This window comes from Aquarana catesbeiana, linkage group LG05, assembly GCF_042186555.1.
Source record: "Aquarana catesbeiana isolate 2022-GZ linkage group LG05, ASM4218655v1, whole genome shotgun sequence".
In the NCBI taxonomy this organism is placed as follows: Eukaryota; Metazoa; Chordata; class Amphibia; order Anura; family Ranidae; genus Aquarana; species Aquarana catesbeiana.
This window is the reverse complement of record NC_133328.1, coordinates 357,270,693-357,288,850: the sequence shown is the minus strand read 5'-3', so window position 1 is coordinate 357,288,850 and position 18,158 is coordinate 357,270,693. Positions and strand designations below refer to the sequence as shown.

General features: G+C 45.7%; 1 protein-coding gene across 2 annotated transcripts in view; it reads left to right on the top strand.

Annotated features, from left to right (window-relative positions):
- Positions 1-18,158, top strand: part of DROSHA (drosha ribonuclease III) — a 651,577-nt gene that overhangs the window by 130,732 nt on the left and 502,687 nt on the right. For both annotated transcript variants that reach the window (XM_073630893.1, XM_073630892.1), the window contains exon 6: positions 16,940-17,091. In XM_073630893.1, coding sequence (XP_073486994.1) covers positions 16,940-17,091 — 152 coding nt within the window. The remainder of the gene's footprint in view (positions 1-16,939; positions 17,092-18,158) is intronic.

Sequence of the window (18,158 nt, the reverse complement as noted above, 5' to 3'; positions counted from 1 at the left end):
GACATAAAACCAACTGTTTCCACCTAAATTCTGGTTTGGCCAGTGAATGGGAGAAGTACGGGTGCTGCAGAAGTTGCAGGCTCCCAATTAGGATGGCAAATGCAGCAGGAAGGGCACTATGGACTCGATGGGCCTGTGTTTGTCTTCTTGGTGGCAGCGGGACACTAGTTGTGCTAACCACCTCACCAGCTTGAACTGCAGTTATGGGATTCCCCACATCACCAAGTGTTACCGCAGTGCTGGATGTACGACCAGGATATACTAGGCCGCTGGTGCTTGCCAGTTCACCAGAAGGATGAGCGACACTAGTACTGGCTCTCTGCTCCATACGAGAGCCCTGCAGTTCTTGCACCTCAACAACAGCACAAGAATGGGGTCGGGTACGCCTGACCTTGGCAGGGACCACTAGTCCGTCATCAGAGCTATCTGTCAGGGTGCCGCTGCTGTCTACCGGTTTGTATTCTGAGCCTGAATCTGACAGATAGGTGACTTCCTCTTCACTATCTCTCATACTCAGAAACGTGTCGGCCTCGTCACTACTGTAACTTCAATTTGACATTTTGGTCTCTAAATTTACTGGTACAGTAGTGAGACTCACAGGAAAAAGAGCTCCTGACTGTCAGCAACTGCTTCAAACGCTACAAAAAAAACTGTTAGCGTCTGCAGGGATCAGGCCGAACTCTACAAATCCTGCAGATGTGTTTAGTGTTTTTGTAAGTGGCAGTGATCAATTGATACTGCACTTGGGTGGGCTGGGCTGGGTGGAGGGGCTAAACACAGTTGCTAGCAGGTATCTGGGCTGATTCTGCTAACACTGCATTTTTGGGAATTAGCTGGGGACGCTAATATAGATCCGGTCAGATATTGATCTGTGCAGACACTATACTACTAAAGGAGGTGTATGGTTTGTGCGTGGGTGTTAGCGCTACTGGCACTAATCTGACACTGCCTGGGGCGATGCAGACCCTATCTGACAGTAAAACCTAACTGATATCACCCTCCGGGTGATCAGGGGGTTAAACCTTTATTTAGGTAATATACGGCGGGTGCCCTGACGCTATAAAAAATAAACTAGCTAACCAGCGTCACTCATGACACTAATAGTGATCACTGGTGACGGGGTGATCAAGGGGTTAAACCTTTATTGGGGAGGTCCCTAGACCTATCTGGGCCTACCACTAAGTACCCTAACACTGATTTTTGTCACTAATGACACCAGTACAGTGATCAAAAAAATATGAACACTGCACGGGGTGACACAGTGACACAGTGACGGGGTGAAGGGGTTAACTTGGGGGGGGGGGGCGATTGGAGGGAACTGGTGTCAGTGTAGTGTTGGTGCACTTACTCTGAGATGTCTTCTCTCCTCTCTCTGGAATGGAAAAGAGTTCCACGAGGAGAGATGACATCACTTCCCCTGCTGTGTTTACACTTACACTTGCAGGGGAAGGATTTCATTCGCCAGGACCGATCACCAGGTCCAGGCCAGAAACCATTGGCCTGGGCCTGGAGATTGATCGGATCTGAAGCAAATCTAATCATTGCGGCCGCCAAGGGGGTGCACGCAACGTATAGCTACGACGCTTCGCCCAATATAAATGCGGCGGCTGGTCCGGAACTGGTTAAAGGTTTTTTTTTTTTTTTTAAATAACAAATGTCATACTTAACTCCACTGTACAGTTCGTTATGCACAGATTGGCCCCAATTCTCAACTTCTGGGGTTCCCCGGCGGCACTGGTAGCTCCTCCCCACATTGAGTGTTCATGTTGGAGAAGGCTCTCCCAAGGTGGACACCCGTGTGGGCGTGCTCCCGTGTCCTGCATCTGTGTTGTTGGATTCGATTGACAGCAGCAGGAGCCAATGGCTGCGCCGCTATAAATCTATCCAATCAAGAGCCGAGACAATGGGCAGAGAGGAGGAGCGCGTCTCTGATGAGGGAACGAACGGGCTCAGGTGAGTAAAACGGGAGGGCTAGGGGGCCGGTCAGTGTCAGAAGTTTTTGCATCTCAATGCATAGGATGCATTAAGGTGAAAAAACACAAGGGTTTACAACCCTTTAACCCTTTCACTACTACTTCCATACGCCGTACGGACCTACAGAAGCAGGTGCCAAGTCAGTAGGGCGTGTGGACCCCCTTTCTCCCTCTCTTACAAGATCATGGTCACTTCAATGACCATAAGCTGATATCAGAATTTTTCAGCAGACTCTGCTGAACAATTCTATAACTCTGATCAGTGGATTTCAACACGCTGATCAGAGTTATTAACCCCTAATGTGACCGCCCCCCTCATGCTGCCGCTTACCTATCCCCTGGCTCTCCACCTACGCCACACCCTTCCATCAAAAACTGCCCCTCACTCTCTACTCGTATCCCTTTCACCTCCCTTCTTACCCCCCCAGCACTAATTACCCCCCTCCACCCGCTCCTCACAGCCACCATCATTAGCTGGCATCCCTCCTCTTCCACTCTCGCCGGCTTCAGGTGCTGCATGGGCCTTGGAGATCCAGATGTGCCCCCCCAGCAGTCAGATAACCCCCCCAACTGCCCCCGCACCCCCGATCCATGGCTGCTTTGAGTGGCATCTCTCCTTCTCCTCCCTTCGCCTGCAGCTTCTCCCTGCACAGATCTCTTTAAACTATCAGGCTGGAGATCGCGGTGGGTGGGTTAAGTAGTGGCTTAGTAAACATGCTCCCCCCAGTAGAAGAGAGGGCACATGCAGCGATCACTACTAATCGCTGCTATATGCCCTCTGACACTGACAGCTGATATATTGTAGTCGCGAGTGTTACAATGTATCAGATTGTCATTTTTTTCTAAATGAATGGAATCTCTATACAGATTCCCATTGATTCAAATAAAGTGCTGGAGAGAAATATATATTCAGTCCCTTTCTCTGTCTCTTAAAAAAAAAAAAAAAAAAAAAGATACGGGGTCAGTTTAGACCTCTATCTCACCAAAGACCAAAAAAAAAAATTTAAATATGACTGTTTAAAAAAAAAAAGTAAATAAAAAAAAAAAAAAACACATAGTAAGAGCCCCCCAGGTCCGCCCGCACTCACCCCTTCACGGTGACAGCCCGTCCCCCACACTCACCCCTCCACGGATACCTCAGCTTCTCCTCCCGGCCAATCTGATTCGTCCTGATTGGCCAGGAGGAGAAGCTGAAAGGCGATAGCGAATATTAATTCGCTATTGTCACAAGTGGGTGGGTTGGGGGTGCAATGCTCTGCGCCCGGAGCCCAATCTTTTTCAAGCCAATTAGAGCCTAAGGCTCTAATCATGTCGTTTGAAAAAAAGACGTATGAATCCGGCGCTTTGCGGGGGGGCGCGCCCCTAATGGACCGGCCGCTCCTGGTAAGACCCTTTTCACATGGCGTGCACTCTGTCTCCTGATCCCCGCCGAGCAGGCGGATGACAGGTCCATGTCCGGTATGCTAATGCAGAGGGGGCACGAACACAACCCACTGTTCTCTATAGAGTGGTCAGATAGAAACAGACTGCCTGTCCATTTCCATCAGATGCCATCCAATCCGATCTGCTAGATGGATGGGGAATGGAATCTCCATCCGTCTGTTTTTAGCGGACTGGACTGGATCGAATTCAGGCGGGTGTAAATGGACACATGTCCATTTACATCAGTCTCTCCATAGAGAACAATGGGTGGTTGATTGGGCCCGCCTGAAAAACGGACAGGCAGACCTGATCCGTGTGCTTGTGTGAAAGGAGCCTAAGGCTTTGTTCAAAAAGGGCATACAAAACGTACAGAGATGTACAGGTGTTCCGTGCATCTCTGTGCAGGCCTTGTTATTAATGTCATTTGAGATGTAGCAACTGCACGAACACAGCCGTTGCTCCCAATTTTACATCCATGTAGGTCCGCATGCATGTCCCTGAGCTCGCACTGTCTGCGTTCGGGGTCATGTACCCACACCCACACAGATGTCAGATTGGGAACAGCAGCTATGCCTGTGCAGCTGTTGCATCCCAATTGACATGAATGGGACTGCCTGTACGAGGATTCACGGAACACCTGTGAATCCCTGTGCGGGTAAAAATGGCCCTCCATGGGCGTACACTTTAGTATGCCATATGTGAACGATGCTTTATTACTAATTTAGCAAGAAGTTTGTAAGTGACGCTGTGTTTTTGTGCAATATTAATGATTTTAGTGTATTTTTAGTGAAAATAGCAATATGATGAACATTTGTGCAATTATTGCGGGGCCCAAAAAATCTTTAGCACTTTTTGTTATTTTACAGGTCATGTGCTTTTAGAAAAATGTCTAATTTGAGCGGTCTTTTCAAATTCTGAAAGCTGTAAGTGAAAAAAAAAGTTTTTGCAAATATATTGATTTGATAAACATTTGCACACATACCGCAGGGTCTAAAAAATCAGTAGCACCTTCTTTTTATTCTAGAGGTCATATGCTTTCAGAAAATATATGGTTTTGGGGGTCTTTCACAAATTCTGAAAGCTTTAAGGAAAAAATGAAAACCTTCAGATTTTTGAGAAATTTGGATATTTAAATTTTTGCGTACGTTCAATTTTCACCATTTTGCAAAAAGGTGCAATGTAAAAATTTAAACTTGTTGTCATTTAGTAACTCCATACAGATTAAGCTTTTATATTTAGTAGGGATTTAGCAGGAATTTTGTAAAATTAGCTGTGTTTTTATCTGCTAATAATGGTTTTAGTGTATTTTTTGCCAATATATTTGATAAACATTTGCGCAAATACCGCGGGGTCTAAAAAATCAGTAGCACTTTCTTTTTATTCTAGAGGTCATATGCTTTCAGAAAATATATGGTTTTGGGGTCTGTCACAAATTCTGCAAGCTGTAAGGGAAAAATGAAAACCTGCAGATTTTTTGAGAAATTTGGATATTTACACATTTCCGTCTGTTCAATTTTCACCATTTCGCAAAAAGGCACAGTTTAAAAGTTACAAATATTTGTTATTTATTAACTCAATACAGGTTAAGCTTTTATATTTAGTAGGAATTTTCTGAATTTTGCTATGTTTTTATCAGCTAATAATGGTTTTAGTATATTTTTTGAAAATATATTGGTTTGATAAACATTTGCACAAATACCATGGTGTCTAAAAAATCAATAGCACCTTCTTTTTATTCTACTGATCATGTGCTTTCAGAAAATATTTGGTTCGGGGGAGTCTTTCACAAATTCTGAAAGCTATAAGTGTCAGTGTATAGGCTTGCTCGTACCTCGTACGTGGAAGCCGTTTTATATGCTGACAGGAAGAATGAATGAATTACCACAGCGCTGACATAGTTGTGGTAATTCATTAAAAACTACATGCAGACAACTTCAAAGGCTGCCCAGACCTTTTCCATTCACAGGACGCGGCTAGGTGGGCAGAGCCACATTTTTTTTTTGGCAGCCGGTGGGTGGAGGCGATCTCCTTCTAGCTGGCACAGTGAGGGAGCGGGAGATGTGGAGGCAGGTGCATTCATAACAGGTTACATGTTACACCCTGAATATGAGTGTAACATGTCATGAAAGGTGAACTTATTCTCTAAATTTGTGTGTACCAAAAGCACCCAAAATCGGCTTGGGTGAGGACACCACTGGATTCCTGGACAGGTAAGTGCCCTAATATTAAAATATAGAGACTAATGCCGCATACACACGACCAGACTTTACGGCATACTTGGTTCGGCGCACCGGAGTCCGTTGGACAATTCGTGTGTGGGCTCCAGCGGACTTTTTTTCCCCAAAAGTTCGACGGATCTAGAAATGAAAATGAAATGAAATGAAACGTTTCAAATCTTTTCGACGGACTCGAGTTCGGTCGAAAAGTCCACTTGTCTGTATGCTAGTCCGACGGACAAAAACCGACGCTATTGCAGCTATTAGCTACTGGCTATGAACTTCCTTGTTTTAGTCCGGTGGTACGTCATCACGTACAAATCCGTCGGACTTTGGTTGATCATGTGTAGGCAAGTCCGTTCATTCGGAAAGTCCGTCGTAAAGTCCGCCGAAAAGTCCGCCGGGCAAAGTATGCCGTAAAGTCCGGCTGTGTGTACGCGGCATAACAAATAATGGAGCCAGAAGCCTCCTGTCTCTGAATGGCTAGGGGCATGATTGCCAGCACGTTATCAGGTTAAGGTGAGGGGAACACAACTGAAACATGGCCGTAGCAACTTTGAGACAGCAAGCTTCTGACAGTAGGAGTTGGTGGCGAGACCCATGGCATCAGAAAGAGTACACAAGACTTGATGTATTACCAGGTGCCACTGTGAATGGCCTTTGATCCCTGCCTGAGATTTCACTTCTTTATCTTGGCCAGGTTGAGCTACGGTGCCTAGGCTCCCACGGTCAGATATGCTTATAAAAAATGAGTGCATTGCTACATATTGCTTTCTTATTAAACTAGAACTCTGTGCTATGCTGGTTTTCGGTGGGGTTCCTTTGTATTTCGCTAGTATGTGAAGTGCTTCTCCAGACTGCCCGTTCAAGGCATTAATGGGGTTTTTCAAAACTGGGCTTATTTCTCCTTTTTAACTATACAGAATATATACAGTGCTCAGCATAAATGAGTACACCAATTTTGAAAAGTAAGATTTTAATCAATATCTCAATGAACATGAGAACAATTTCCAAAATTTTGACAAAACTGAGTCTTGTAGAACATTTGTTTAGCTCATTACTTGAACGTAAGGTTAACCACTTGCTGACCACCGCGCGAACATTTACATTGACAGAATGGCTCAGACAGGCAAATGGGCGTACAGGTACGTCCCTTTAAATTTGCCGCCGTGTGGTCGCACGCGACCCTGCCGCGATCTCTGTGAGTGTGATTGCAGGTCCTGCGGACTCGTTGTTGCTGTTGTTGATGTGAACAAGCATTTCCCCATTCTTCCTAGTGACAGGACACTGATCACCACTCCCTGTGATCGGGATCGGTGATCAGTGTCGTGACACACGTAACCCATCCCCCCTACAGTTAGAACACATTCCTAGGACACACTTAACCCCTGCAGCGCCCTCTCCTGCTTAACCCCTTCACTACCAGTCACCTTTACACAGTAATCAATGCATTTTTAATTGCACTGATTGCTGTAGAAACGTCAATGGTCCCAAAATAGCGCCAAAAGTGTCCGATCTGTCCTCCATAATGTTGCAGTCACGATAAAAATCGCTGATCGCCGCCATTACTAGTAAAAAAAAAAAAAATTTATAAAAATGCCATAAAACTATCCCCTATTTTGTAGACGCTATAACTTTTGCGCAAACCAATAAAAAAAACGCTTATTGCGATTTTTTTTTTCTTTTTTTTTTTATGTAGAAGAATACGTATTGGCCTAAACTGAGGGAAAAAAAATTATATATATTTTCTGGGGATATTTATTATAGCAAAAAGTAAAAAAATAATGCGTTTTTTTCAAAATTGTCGCTCTTTTTTTGTTTATAGCGCAGAGGTGATCAAATACCACCAAAAGAAAGCTCTATTTGTGGGGAAAAAAGGATGTCAATTTTGTTTGGGAGCCATGTCGCACGACCGCGCAATTGTCAGTTAAAGCGACGCAGTGCCGAATTGCAAAAAGTGCTCTGGTCTTTGGCCAGCCAAATGGTTAATAATATAACTTAAATTACAAAATCTTCAGTTTTACTCAAATTAGTTGATCCAAAAATGAATGCACCCCACAACAAAAATGACTACATCTTGTATTTTGACCTTCGTGATTTGTAACGACCGTACCAAGTCCTCTAGCCATGGAATGAACAAGTTGGTGACATATTGCAATATCTATCTTTTTCCATTTTTCAAGAACAACCTCTTTTAAAGCCTGGATGCTGCATTGGAGAGTGATGCTCTTTTTAGAATTCCCCATAGGTGTTCGATTGAGTGCAGATCAGGAGACATACTTGTTCACTGAATCACTATTACCCTGTGCTTCTTCAGAAATGCAACAGTATCCTTGGATGTGTGTTTTGGATCATTGTCATGTTAGAAAAGTGCACGACCACCAAGGGCAAGGAGTGATGGTAGCATGTTCTCTTTCAATATAGAGCAGTACATCTGTGAATTCATGATAGCAGCAGCACTCATGCAGCCCCACAGAAGGACACTACCACCACCATGTTTTACTGAAGGCACCATGCATTTTTCTTTATACGTCTCACCTTTGCAATGCCATACAGATTTGAAGACATCAGTTCCAAAAACATTTATCTTGGTCTCTGCACTCTGGAGTACAGAGTCCCAGTAATCTTCTTTTTCAGCATGGGCCCTGGCGAATTCTAGTTAGGCTTTTTTTTTTTTTTTTTTTTTTGCATGGGCTTTAAAAGACACTTCTTTTGTGGACGAAACCCATTCATGCCATTCCTCTGCAGTATATGCCATATTGTGTCACCCCAGTTTGGCTTTATACTTCTTTAGCTAATTGCAATGAACTTGCATGGTGATTTTCTTCAACCCTTCTCATCAGAAGACGCTCCTGTTGAGGTGTTAACTTCAGTGGATGGCCTGGATATCTCTGAGATGGTTGCAGTTCCATATTTGTAAATTTTTTTAATCACTTTTGTTACAGTATTATAACTGATAAGGAAAACTTTGCTGATCTTCTTGTAGCCTTCGCCTTTCTTGTATAAATAAATTGTTTTCTTTATCAGGCCTTGTGACATTTCTCTTCCATGTGGTGCCATTGCTGACTGCATGAAATGGAAAGGGGTTTTCTTTAAGTAACCGGTCAAACGCCCCCCCCCCCCCCCCCCGGCCGCCGGTGGAGCAGCACTAACACACTCCCCCACCACCACCCGCTGTCCTTACCTTGGATGCGGGCAGTGAGCGTGGAGGGCTTGGGGAAAGCTGCTCCGGTGTCCTCTCCTGCAGCAGCTTCCGTGGTGTCTCCTCTCTCCTCCTCCCGGCGCTAGGCATCCAGTAGGATCACCAGAAGTTTTGGCCAATCAGGAAACAGGTTTCAAATACCTGCTTCCCGATTGGCCGGGAGGAGGATCAGTGTTGCAGCAGCAAATTTTATTTCGCTGTTGCAACACACCTGGGTGGGCTCCAGATGCAGATGCTCTGCGTCCCAAGTGTACCCTATTTTGAAGCCTATTAGAGCCTGTGGCTCTAATCAGTGCTTCAAAAAAAAAAAAACCTGGCCGCTGTAATTTATATGCCCAGTGACCCGAAAGGGGCTGGACATATGAATAGTGGGTGACCGCGGCGACAGTGGATAGATTCATACTATGCATAAATCTATCCATTATGCATATAGGGGTTGGCGAGGATAGGGGGGTGGCGCCCCTAATGGCCGTCCCTGATAAACGGCCCGTCCATGATAAACAGAGCCTTAAGTAATTACTTAATGGGTTATAGGCCACCTTCAGGTGATGAACATTGGTATACCCAGTCCAGGAAGTTCACTCCCTATATAACGCCTCCTCCTTCCAGGAGCACATCAGTTTTTTCGCCAGTGTCTAAGGTGTTGGTCACGAGTGAAGATGTGCTCTGATGGGTGAAGGTTGGATTGTCTGTTAAGTCAGCAAATCCTGCAGCGGGGATAAGGTAAGGGAAGAAACTTAGGAACTAAAAAGTCCACCTATGCTTTCTTCTTTAAGGGAAAAAAATTTGTCATGCCTTAATTCTCCACTACAGGGAGTCTATGAACATACCTTAATCCAGTGATGGCAAACCTTGACACCCCAGATGTTTTGGAACTACATTTCCCATGATGCTCCAAAAAACTGCAGAGTGCATGAGCATCATGGGAAATGTAGTTTCCAAAACATCTGGGGTGCCAAGGTTCGCCATCATTGCCTTAATCTGTAGTCTTCACTGTAAAGCTCAGTCAGTCTCTGTGTGGCCGCAGCAGCGTGTGCAGGAGGATTTTTCTCAGGTAAAGGAAATCTGCCAAATGCTTTCTTTTCTCCCCCCTGAAGGGACTGGAGGGTTAGGGGAACATCAGCGGTGTACCCCCCTTACATTACCCCCCACCGCTGCGGGGGGTGCGGAGGTCCCGTGTTACTGTTAACTGTACTGTTATTTTTGCTGCTGACAGGTCCCTGCCTCGCCCCCCCCCACCTCATGTTGGGTCTATAGACCCAAAAGCCGCCATGCACAAGCGCAGGAACATTTTAAAAAAAATGAAACGGGGGCGGGTTTACAGAGGGGGTGGGGCCTAGACCCACAACAGGCATAATAAAAACACAGTTGGGAAATCTCTCCTCGGCTGACGAGGAGGAAGAAAGCAGTCTGCACACAGGGACACAGGAGCTGTGGGGCACGTGAGGGTTGCAACTGGCATTCCTTTTTTCCCAGCACTTGGCTGAACTTAATAGCGGCTTTACTGTCATGACTATGTTGAGCGATTAAATGCAAATGAATAGTGCCTCTGTTTTTGTGCTTAGGACTATGCCTGCCAAAAAAGACCAAAAAGGTACCAAAGGTTTCACCCCCAGGCACTAGGATTTCGAGTCGCATTTCCACGCTGTTATCCTCTCCAGAATTACCAATTATGGCAAGCCAGGGTGAGCCATTGGAACAAGTTGATGGTGCATCTGCTTCTCACATCTCAGCCCCTGTATATGTGACTGAAGATCTCCTTTCCTCCACCCTGCAGGGTCTGGAAGGAAGATTAGTGGCTTCAATTGCATCCTCCATTCAAATGAATAGGAAGCGTGCTAGATTCCCCCCCCCACTTCAGACCCTTTGTAAGGGGAACAGTGGGCACAGGATGAGGTGTTACCCTCAGGCGATCAGGAGGAAAAAACAAACCGATGATTCCTCTGCGGACGAAACAACGGTAGATGAACCTTTTCAGCCTCTCAATCTGAGAAATTGCTGATACCTTCTCTTACGGAGATGGTTCGTTCTACTTTCATGCTACCCCTAACTGAGTTTTCTGAAAGCTCGGTTTCTTCCTTGGGTTCCTTAAAACCTTTACAGCCTTTGCATGCATTTCCTGTCCATGCATTACTAGAACAGCTTATTTTTGCACCCGGTTAAGCATTTTCTCCCTCCAAAGAGATTTTCAGTTCTCTATCCCATGGAGGAGAAATTCACCCAAACAAAAAAATGGAAAGTACCAGCAGCTGATGCTGTGATTTCCGTAGTGAATAAAAGCCTAACTTGTCCAGTAGACAATGCACAAATGCTTAAGGATCCAACCAATAAGAAGTTGGAATTCCTGTTAACCACTTAAGCACTAGCCTCGTTTTGGATTTTAGGTGTTTACATGTTTAAAACAGGTTTTTTTGCTAGAAAATTACTTAGAACCCCCAAACATTATATATTGTTTTTTTTCTAATACCTTAGAGAATAAAATGGCAGTCAATGCAATACTTTTTTTTTTGCACCGTATTTCTGCAGCGTTCTTATAAGTGCACTTTTTTTGGAAAAAATAAGACCACAATAAAGTTAGCCCAATTTTTTTTTTTTATATTGTGAAATATAATGTTACACCAAGTAATTTGATACCCAACATGTCACGCATCAAAATTGTGCCCGCTCGTGGAATGGCGTCAAACTTTTACCCTCAAAAATCTCCATAGGCGACGTTTAAAAAATTCTACAGGTTGCATGTTTTAAGTTACAGAGGAGGTCTAGGGCTAGAATTATTGCTCTCGCTCTACCGGTCGCGGTGATACCTCACATGTGTGGTTTGACCACCGTTTTCATATACTCACATATGCGTTCACTTCTGCGCGCGAGCTCGTCGGGACGGGGGTTTTTTTAAATTTTTTTTTTTTGTTTTTATTATTTATTTTACATGATTTTATTTATTTTTACACTGTTTAAAAAAAAAAATGTGTCACTTTTATTCCTATTACAAGGAATGTAAACATCCCTTGTAATAGAAAAAAGCATGAAAGGACCTCTTAAATATGAGATCTGGGGTCAAAAAGACCTCAGATCTCATATTTACACTAAAATGCAATAAAAAAAAAAAAAAAAAAAAAAAGAAAAGTCATTTAAAAAAATGACATTGGAAAAAATTTGCCTTTAAGACATATGGGCGGAAGTGACGTTTTGAGGTCGCTTCCGCCCAGCAGTGTCATGGAGACGAGTGGGCACCATCTTAGCCTCACTCGTCTCCAGGCACAGTAGGGAGACAGACGCGATCACCTCTGCTGCTACCGACGGCTCCGGTAAGCGGCGGAGGGCACCGGATCGAGGCGGGAGGGGCCCTCTCCCACCACCAATAAAAGTGATCTCGAGGCGAATCCGCTGCAGAGACCACTATTATCTGAAAGCCGGCCGCCGCACGAAAACGGGGATACCGGGGTTATGGCAGCTAGCTGCTGCCATAATAATGATATCCACTGCCAAACTTTGGACGTACATCGGCGTGCGGCGGTCGGCAAGTGGTAAAATCTGCTTTTTCCTTGGCAGGTGCCATTTACTCAGCCTGCAGTCACTGCAATAGGCATCTGTCAATCCCTAAAGGACCAATTTAGACAGGCCCTTAAAGAGGTTCCTGCACAACAAGCCCGGGAATTGGCTGAACTACCAAAAGCATTATGCTTTGCCATAGATGCCATTAAAGATTCTATTCACCAGGCGTCCCGCCTTACGCTTATGCTAGTACATATGCATAGAATCCTGTGGTTAAAAAATTGGTCAGCCGAACACCATGTAAAAGCCACCTAACTGGGTTCCCTTTTGGGTTCCCTTTTCATGGGGATCAGCTATTTGGGAAAGATTTGGACAAATATATCCAAACAATTTCTAGTGGGAAAGTACTTTTTTGCCAGTCAAAAGAATGTATAAACGCCCTTCATTTAAACAGGCTTTTTCCCCTGTGCCAGGGGCTTCTGCCTCTAGGCAGTGGCAACGGCCTCCGCCGTCAGACTCTAGAGGAAAATCTCAGGGTCAGACCCAGGCTCAAAAGAATTCCTGGGGCCGGAAACCCGCAAAGCAGAATCCTAAAGCCTCATCATGAAGAGGCAACTCCTCTCACCAAGGTGAGGGGGAAGACTTCTGCAGTTTTCATAAGTCTGGCAAGAGGAAATTCAGGACAGTTGGGTCATCTCCATGGTAACGCTGGGTTACAAGCTGGAATTTCGGGACTTTCCACCGTCTCGTTTCCTGAGGTCAAGCGTTCCAAAAGATCCAGAGAAAAGACCATCTCTGTTTCAGGCACTAGACTGATCAATATCTCAAGGGGTGATCATACAGATCCCAGCAAAAGAGCAAAGTCTGGGGTTTTATTCAAATCTTTTTATGGTACCAAACCAAATGGAGATGTCCGACCCATTCTAGATCTCAAAAATGTAAATCAGTTCCTGAAGATCTGCTCTTTTCGCATGGAGACGATCAGGTCAGTAGTTTCTATCCTTCTAGGAGGATAACTTCTATGGACATCAGGGATGCATATCTGCATGTTCCTATATTTCCCGCTCACCAAAGGTTTCTGCGGTTCGAGTTAGAACAGCAGCATTTCCAGTTTGTAGAGACCTGCCCTTCAGGCTAGCTACAGCACCCCGGGTGTTCACAAAAGTGCTGGCCCCACCTCTAGCCAGGTTAAGGGCACAGGGCATAACAGTCGTGGCGTACCTAGATGATCTATTGCTAATAGACCAGTCGGTGGCTCGTTTGGAGCAAAGTGTACACATTACAACCAGTTACCTGGAAAGTTTGGGTTGGATTCTCAACCTAGAGAAATCTTCCTCAATACCTCTAAAAAGGCTGGAGTACTTGGGTCTGATCATAGACACAGCCCAGGAAAGGGTGTTCTTGCCTCGGGCAAAAATTAACTCCATAAGAAAGCTGGTGCGGATGGTCAGGTCAAAAGGCAATCCCTCCATTCTATTTTGCTATTGCTAGGAAACATGGTAGTTCCCTATACCCAGTTCCATTCAAGACTGTTGCGAAACAGTATCCTGTCTACATGGAACAAATCAATTCAAGCTTTAGACTTGCCAATGCAGCTGTCCCCAAGAGTGTCCCAAAGCCTCAGTTGGTGGTTACTAACCCAGAATCTGCTGAAAGGAAAATCCTTCAGACCAGTTATCTGGAAAGTGGTAACGACAGATACCAGCCTTTCAGGCTGGGGAGCAGTACTAGAGAAGACAACTGTCCAGGGACAGTGGACAAGAACAGAAAGAGCCTTGCCTATCAATATCATAAAGACTCGGCCAGTGTGTCTGGCTCTGAAGGCCTGGACGTCCAGGTTACGGGATTGTCCTGTCAGGATCCAATCCGACAGTGCCACAGCTGTGGCCTATATCAATCACCAAGGGGACACCAAGAGTCTCTCAGCGCAGAGAGAGGTGAACCATATTCTAACTTGGGCAGAAAGGAATGTTCAGTGCCTATCGGCAAAAATGGGGCCTGGGTGGGGCCCGTCCCTCGTGCTGCCCATTACGGGGGTGTCCTTCTGGCGCGGTGCGCCACAGTCCTCTCTTCTCTTCCCTCCCTCCCTCCTCGCCGCGATCTCCGTTGTGTCACAGAGCTTAACTACACAGACCGCAGTAACAATGTCCCACCTCCTGTGACAGACGGCACACTGATCCAATGGTGGGACATTGAATCAGTGTGACGTGATTACAGAAGGCGGAACATCATTACTGCAATCCGGGCAATTCAAATGCAGCTCCGTGACAAACGGAGATCGTCGCTCTGATTCGGGAACTGGCAAGCTGCGTGACGGGCACTGGCAGGCTGCATGACAGGCAGAAAAGTCACTACATTGTCTTGATGTGGTGAGAACAGTGAAAATCTATTTAAAGACAACTGCTCAGATTCGTAAGACTGATGTCTTATTTATTCTGCCCAAGGGTCCTAAGAAAGGACAGGCAGTGTCGAAATCCACTGTCGCTAAGTGGATTTGGCAAGTTATAATTCAAACTTATAATTTAAGGGGTAAGATTCCCCCTTTTCAAGTTAAGGCACACTCTACCAGGGCGGTTAGTGCTTCTTGGGCAGTGCGTCACCAGGCCTCTATGGCTCAGATCTGTAAGGCCAGAATTTGGTCTTCAGTACATACATTCACAAAATGTTATCAGGTGGATGTAAGGATGTATGAGCCTCTTTTCCCGCTCTCCGGTTCTTCTCCCGCTTCCGGTTCTTCTGCCGGGCTCCTTTGCTATCTTCTGCTCTTTTGCCGCTCTTTTGCTAGCGTTGGCCCGGTCTTCTCCGTCGTCTTCTTCCCTCTTCTCTTCTTCCGATGTTGACACAACGCTCTTTCCCGCTGTAATGCCGTGTGCGTGGTGCGCAACGACTTATATAGGCATGGGGCGTGGTCACCGGGTGATGTCACCCGGTGACCCCGCCCCTTATGACGTCACAGTCCCCATCATGCCCCAGGAGGTGACGTCATAAGGGGCGGGGTCACGGGTGACATCACCCGGTGACCACGCCCCATCTCTATATAAGTCGTTGCACACCGCGCACCCGGCATTACAGCGGGAGAGAGTGTCGTGTCAACATGGGAAGAAGACGACGGAGGAGACCGGGCCAACGCTGGAAAAAAGAGCGACAAAAGAGCAGAAGATACTGGAGGAGCCTGGCAGAAGAACCGGAAAGCGGGAGAATAACCAAAGAGCAGAGTCGGAAGAGACTCCCAAAGTCGCAAGAGACCCCGGAGCTGCCTAATAAATTACTTTAAAAACCTGTCTAGTGTGTTTTTATTGACACTTTTTTTCCCCAGGTGAATTGGTAGGGGTACGATGTACCCCCATACTCATTCACATAGGGTGGAGGGCCCGGGATCTGGGGGATTCCGATAAGCCCCCCACCCACAGACCCCGACAACCAACGGCCAGGGTTGTCAGGAAGAGGCTCTTGTCCTCATCAACATGGGGACAAGGTGCTCTGGGGTGGGGGGGGCCACAGGGCTCACTGGTCCCCACCCCCTTTCCTGACTGGCCGGGCTGCGTTCTCGGATAAGGGTCTGGTATGGATTTTGGGGGGACCCCCATGCCATTTTTTCGGCGTAGGGGGTTCCCCTTAGAATCCATACCAGACCTAAGGGCCTGGTATGCTCTTGGAGTGGAATTCCTTCTCCTGTTCGCTGCAATAGGAAAATGTGTTTTTCCTATTGCAGCGAGCGCGAGATGTACAGTACCCTGTCGCCGAGAACCAGCGCGATGGGATCACGCTGGAAACACATTCTCGCGGGCAGGTACTATAGGTCCTCAAGTCTGGGTGTACCCTCCGGGTTGTGTCTCTCTCCCCTCAAGTAGCATTGGTATTGGACGTCCCATTAAGTAATTACTTAAGGCCCTGTGTCCCATGATGTACGATAAAGAAAATAGGATTTTTATAACAGCTTACCTGTAAAATCCTTTTCTTGGAGTACATCATGGGACACAGAGGTCCCTCCCCTCTTTTTGGGATTTAAGCATATTGCTTTGCTACAAAAACTGATGTGCTCCTGGAAGGAGCAGGGGTTATATAGGGAGTGAACTTCCTGGATTGGAGTATACCAGTGTCCATCACCTGAAGGTGACCTATAACCCATTAAGTAATTACTTAAGGCTATGTGTCCCATGATGTACTCCAAAAAAAGGATTTTACAGGTAAGCTGTTATAAAAATCCTATTTTTTTAAATCTGTGCGGCGCTGCGAATGCAGCGTTGAACCGATTAGGACGATGCCATTGCCACCGATTTGAAATGCAATTTGACCTGATCGCATGTCAAATTGTACCAATGTGAATCAGGGCTTAGCCATGAAACATGGTTCATATTAGAATTGACTTTTGTGAAAGGACATCAAATACTCAATGTGCGCCAAGACAGCTTGAGTTATCAAAGCGGTTGAAGTTATACTGTGGTTCACAGTGCAGTCACTGCGGTTGCTTTGGTACCAGACTGACATACAGTATCTTTGCAACCCTGAGAAGCTTGTGATTTGTGAGCATGTGTCATGGCTAAACCACAGAATTATGTTGGGGTCCTTGATCGTGTAAGGATGGAAACAATAGTATATTAGAGATGTGACTCACTTGTTTCTTTTATTTACAGAAAGCTCCAGTGATTCTGACTGTGATACAGATGATGATAGCTGCTCCAGCAGCTCGGACTCTGAAGTGTTTGACGTGATCGCAGAAATAAAGAGGAAGAAAGCTCATCCCGACCGCCTCCATGAAGAGCTATGGTATAATGACCCTGGTCAGGTTTGTATCCGCTCTATTTATCATTTGCCTGGAATGACATGAGAAGCAGTGTTTCTTGTGAATGAGTATCAGCACAGTTATTAATGAGCATCTAATGTAAAACTCCAGTCCAGTTAAGAAAAAGGAATTCATAAATTCAGTTGTTCAAATCACATCCTATAACTGATAATTATTGCTCACTTCTGTTTTTAACGGAACAGTGGCTAACATACACTTCATTACCTGTGGTCATTATTTTTCTGTGCCCATCTCTGAATAATAGAGCAGATAATGAAAAATTATTTTTCTTTAATGTACATCACGGGACACCATATTAATTACTGAATGGGTTATAGGCCACCTTCAGGTGATTGACACTGGCATAATTAAAGACAGGAAGTCCCACTCCCTATATTACCCCTCCCATACAGAGAGAACCTCAGTTTTTTTTTTCACCAGTGTCTAAGGTGTAGGTCATGGTTAAGTTTGTGCTGAAGAATGCTCCTTAGAGGATCCTGACTGGGTCAAGGAGTTGCGCAATCGGATCCATTCAAAGAGCCAGTAACAAGGGCTACAGTGGATGGTACCCGAGCCTCGGTATGGAAGAACAAGGTCTTGCCTGTAATGCTTCTCTTAAGGTGAGCTGGGCTCTGGGATCCAGTACCTTGGTCACTTTCATATACCACAGGTTATTCTGGCAGAGCGCTTTACAGCTCCAAGGCAGTGGACCCTATACACAAAAGGGACCCCGTCCTTGAAGGTCTGGCATTACTCCAACCTGCTGTGATGGGTAAAGATTGGGTCACTGTGAGTATTCCAGTAAGTACCCTGCGGCGGGAATGGTAAGTTAAGGAGATTCTGGGGTAACTCCTATGGACTTCTTTAAAATCTGTTTTCCGGGCTGTTCATTTATGCTATGTGCTCTTGCTCATGCGGGTTGCTTTTTTTTCCCCAGCCACTAGAGGGCGCAGGTTCGCTCAAGTCTAGCCTATTTTTTTTTATATAGGCAGAAAGAGGAAGGGCGGCCATTGCCATGTGGTGACAGGTCAGATAGACCTTGGAGAAAACAGCGGCCCATGAGTGTGTGA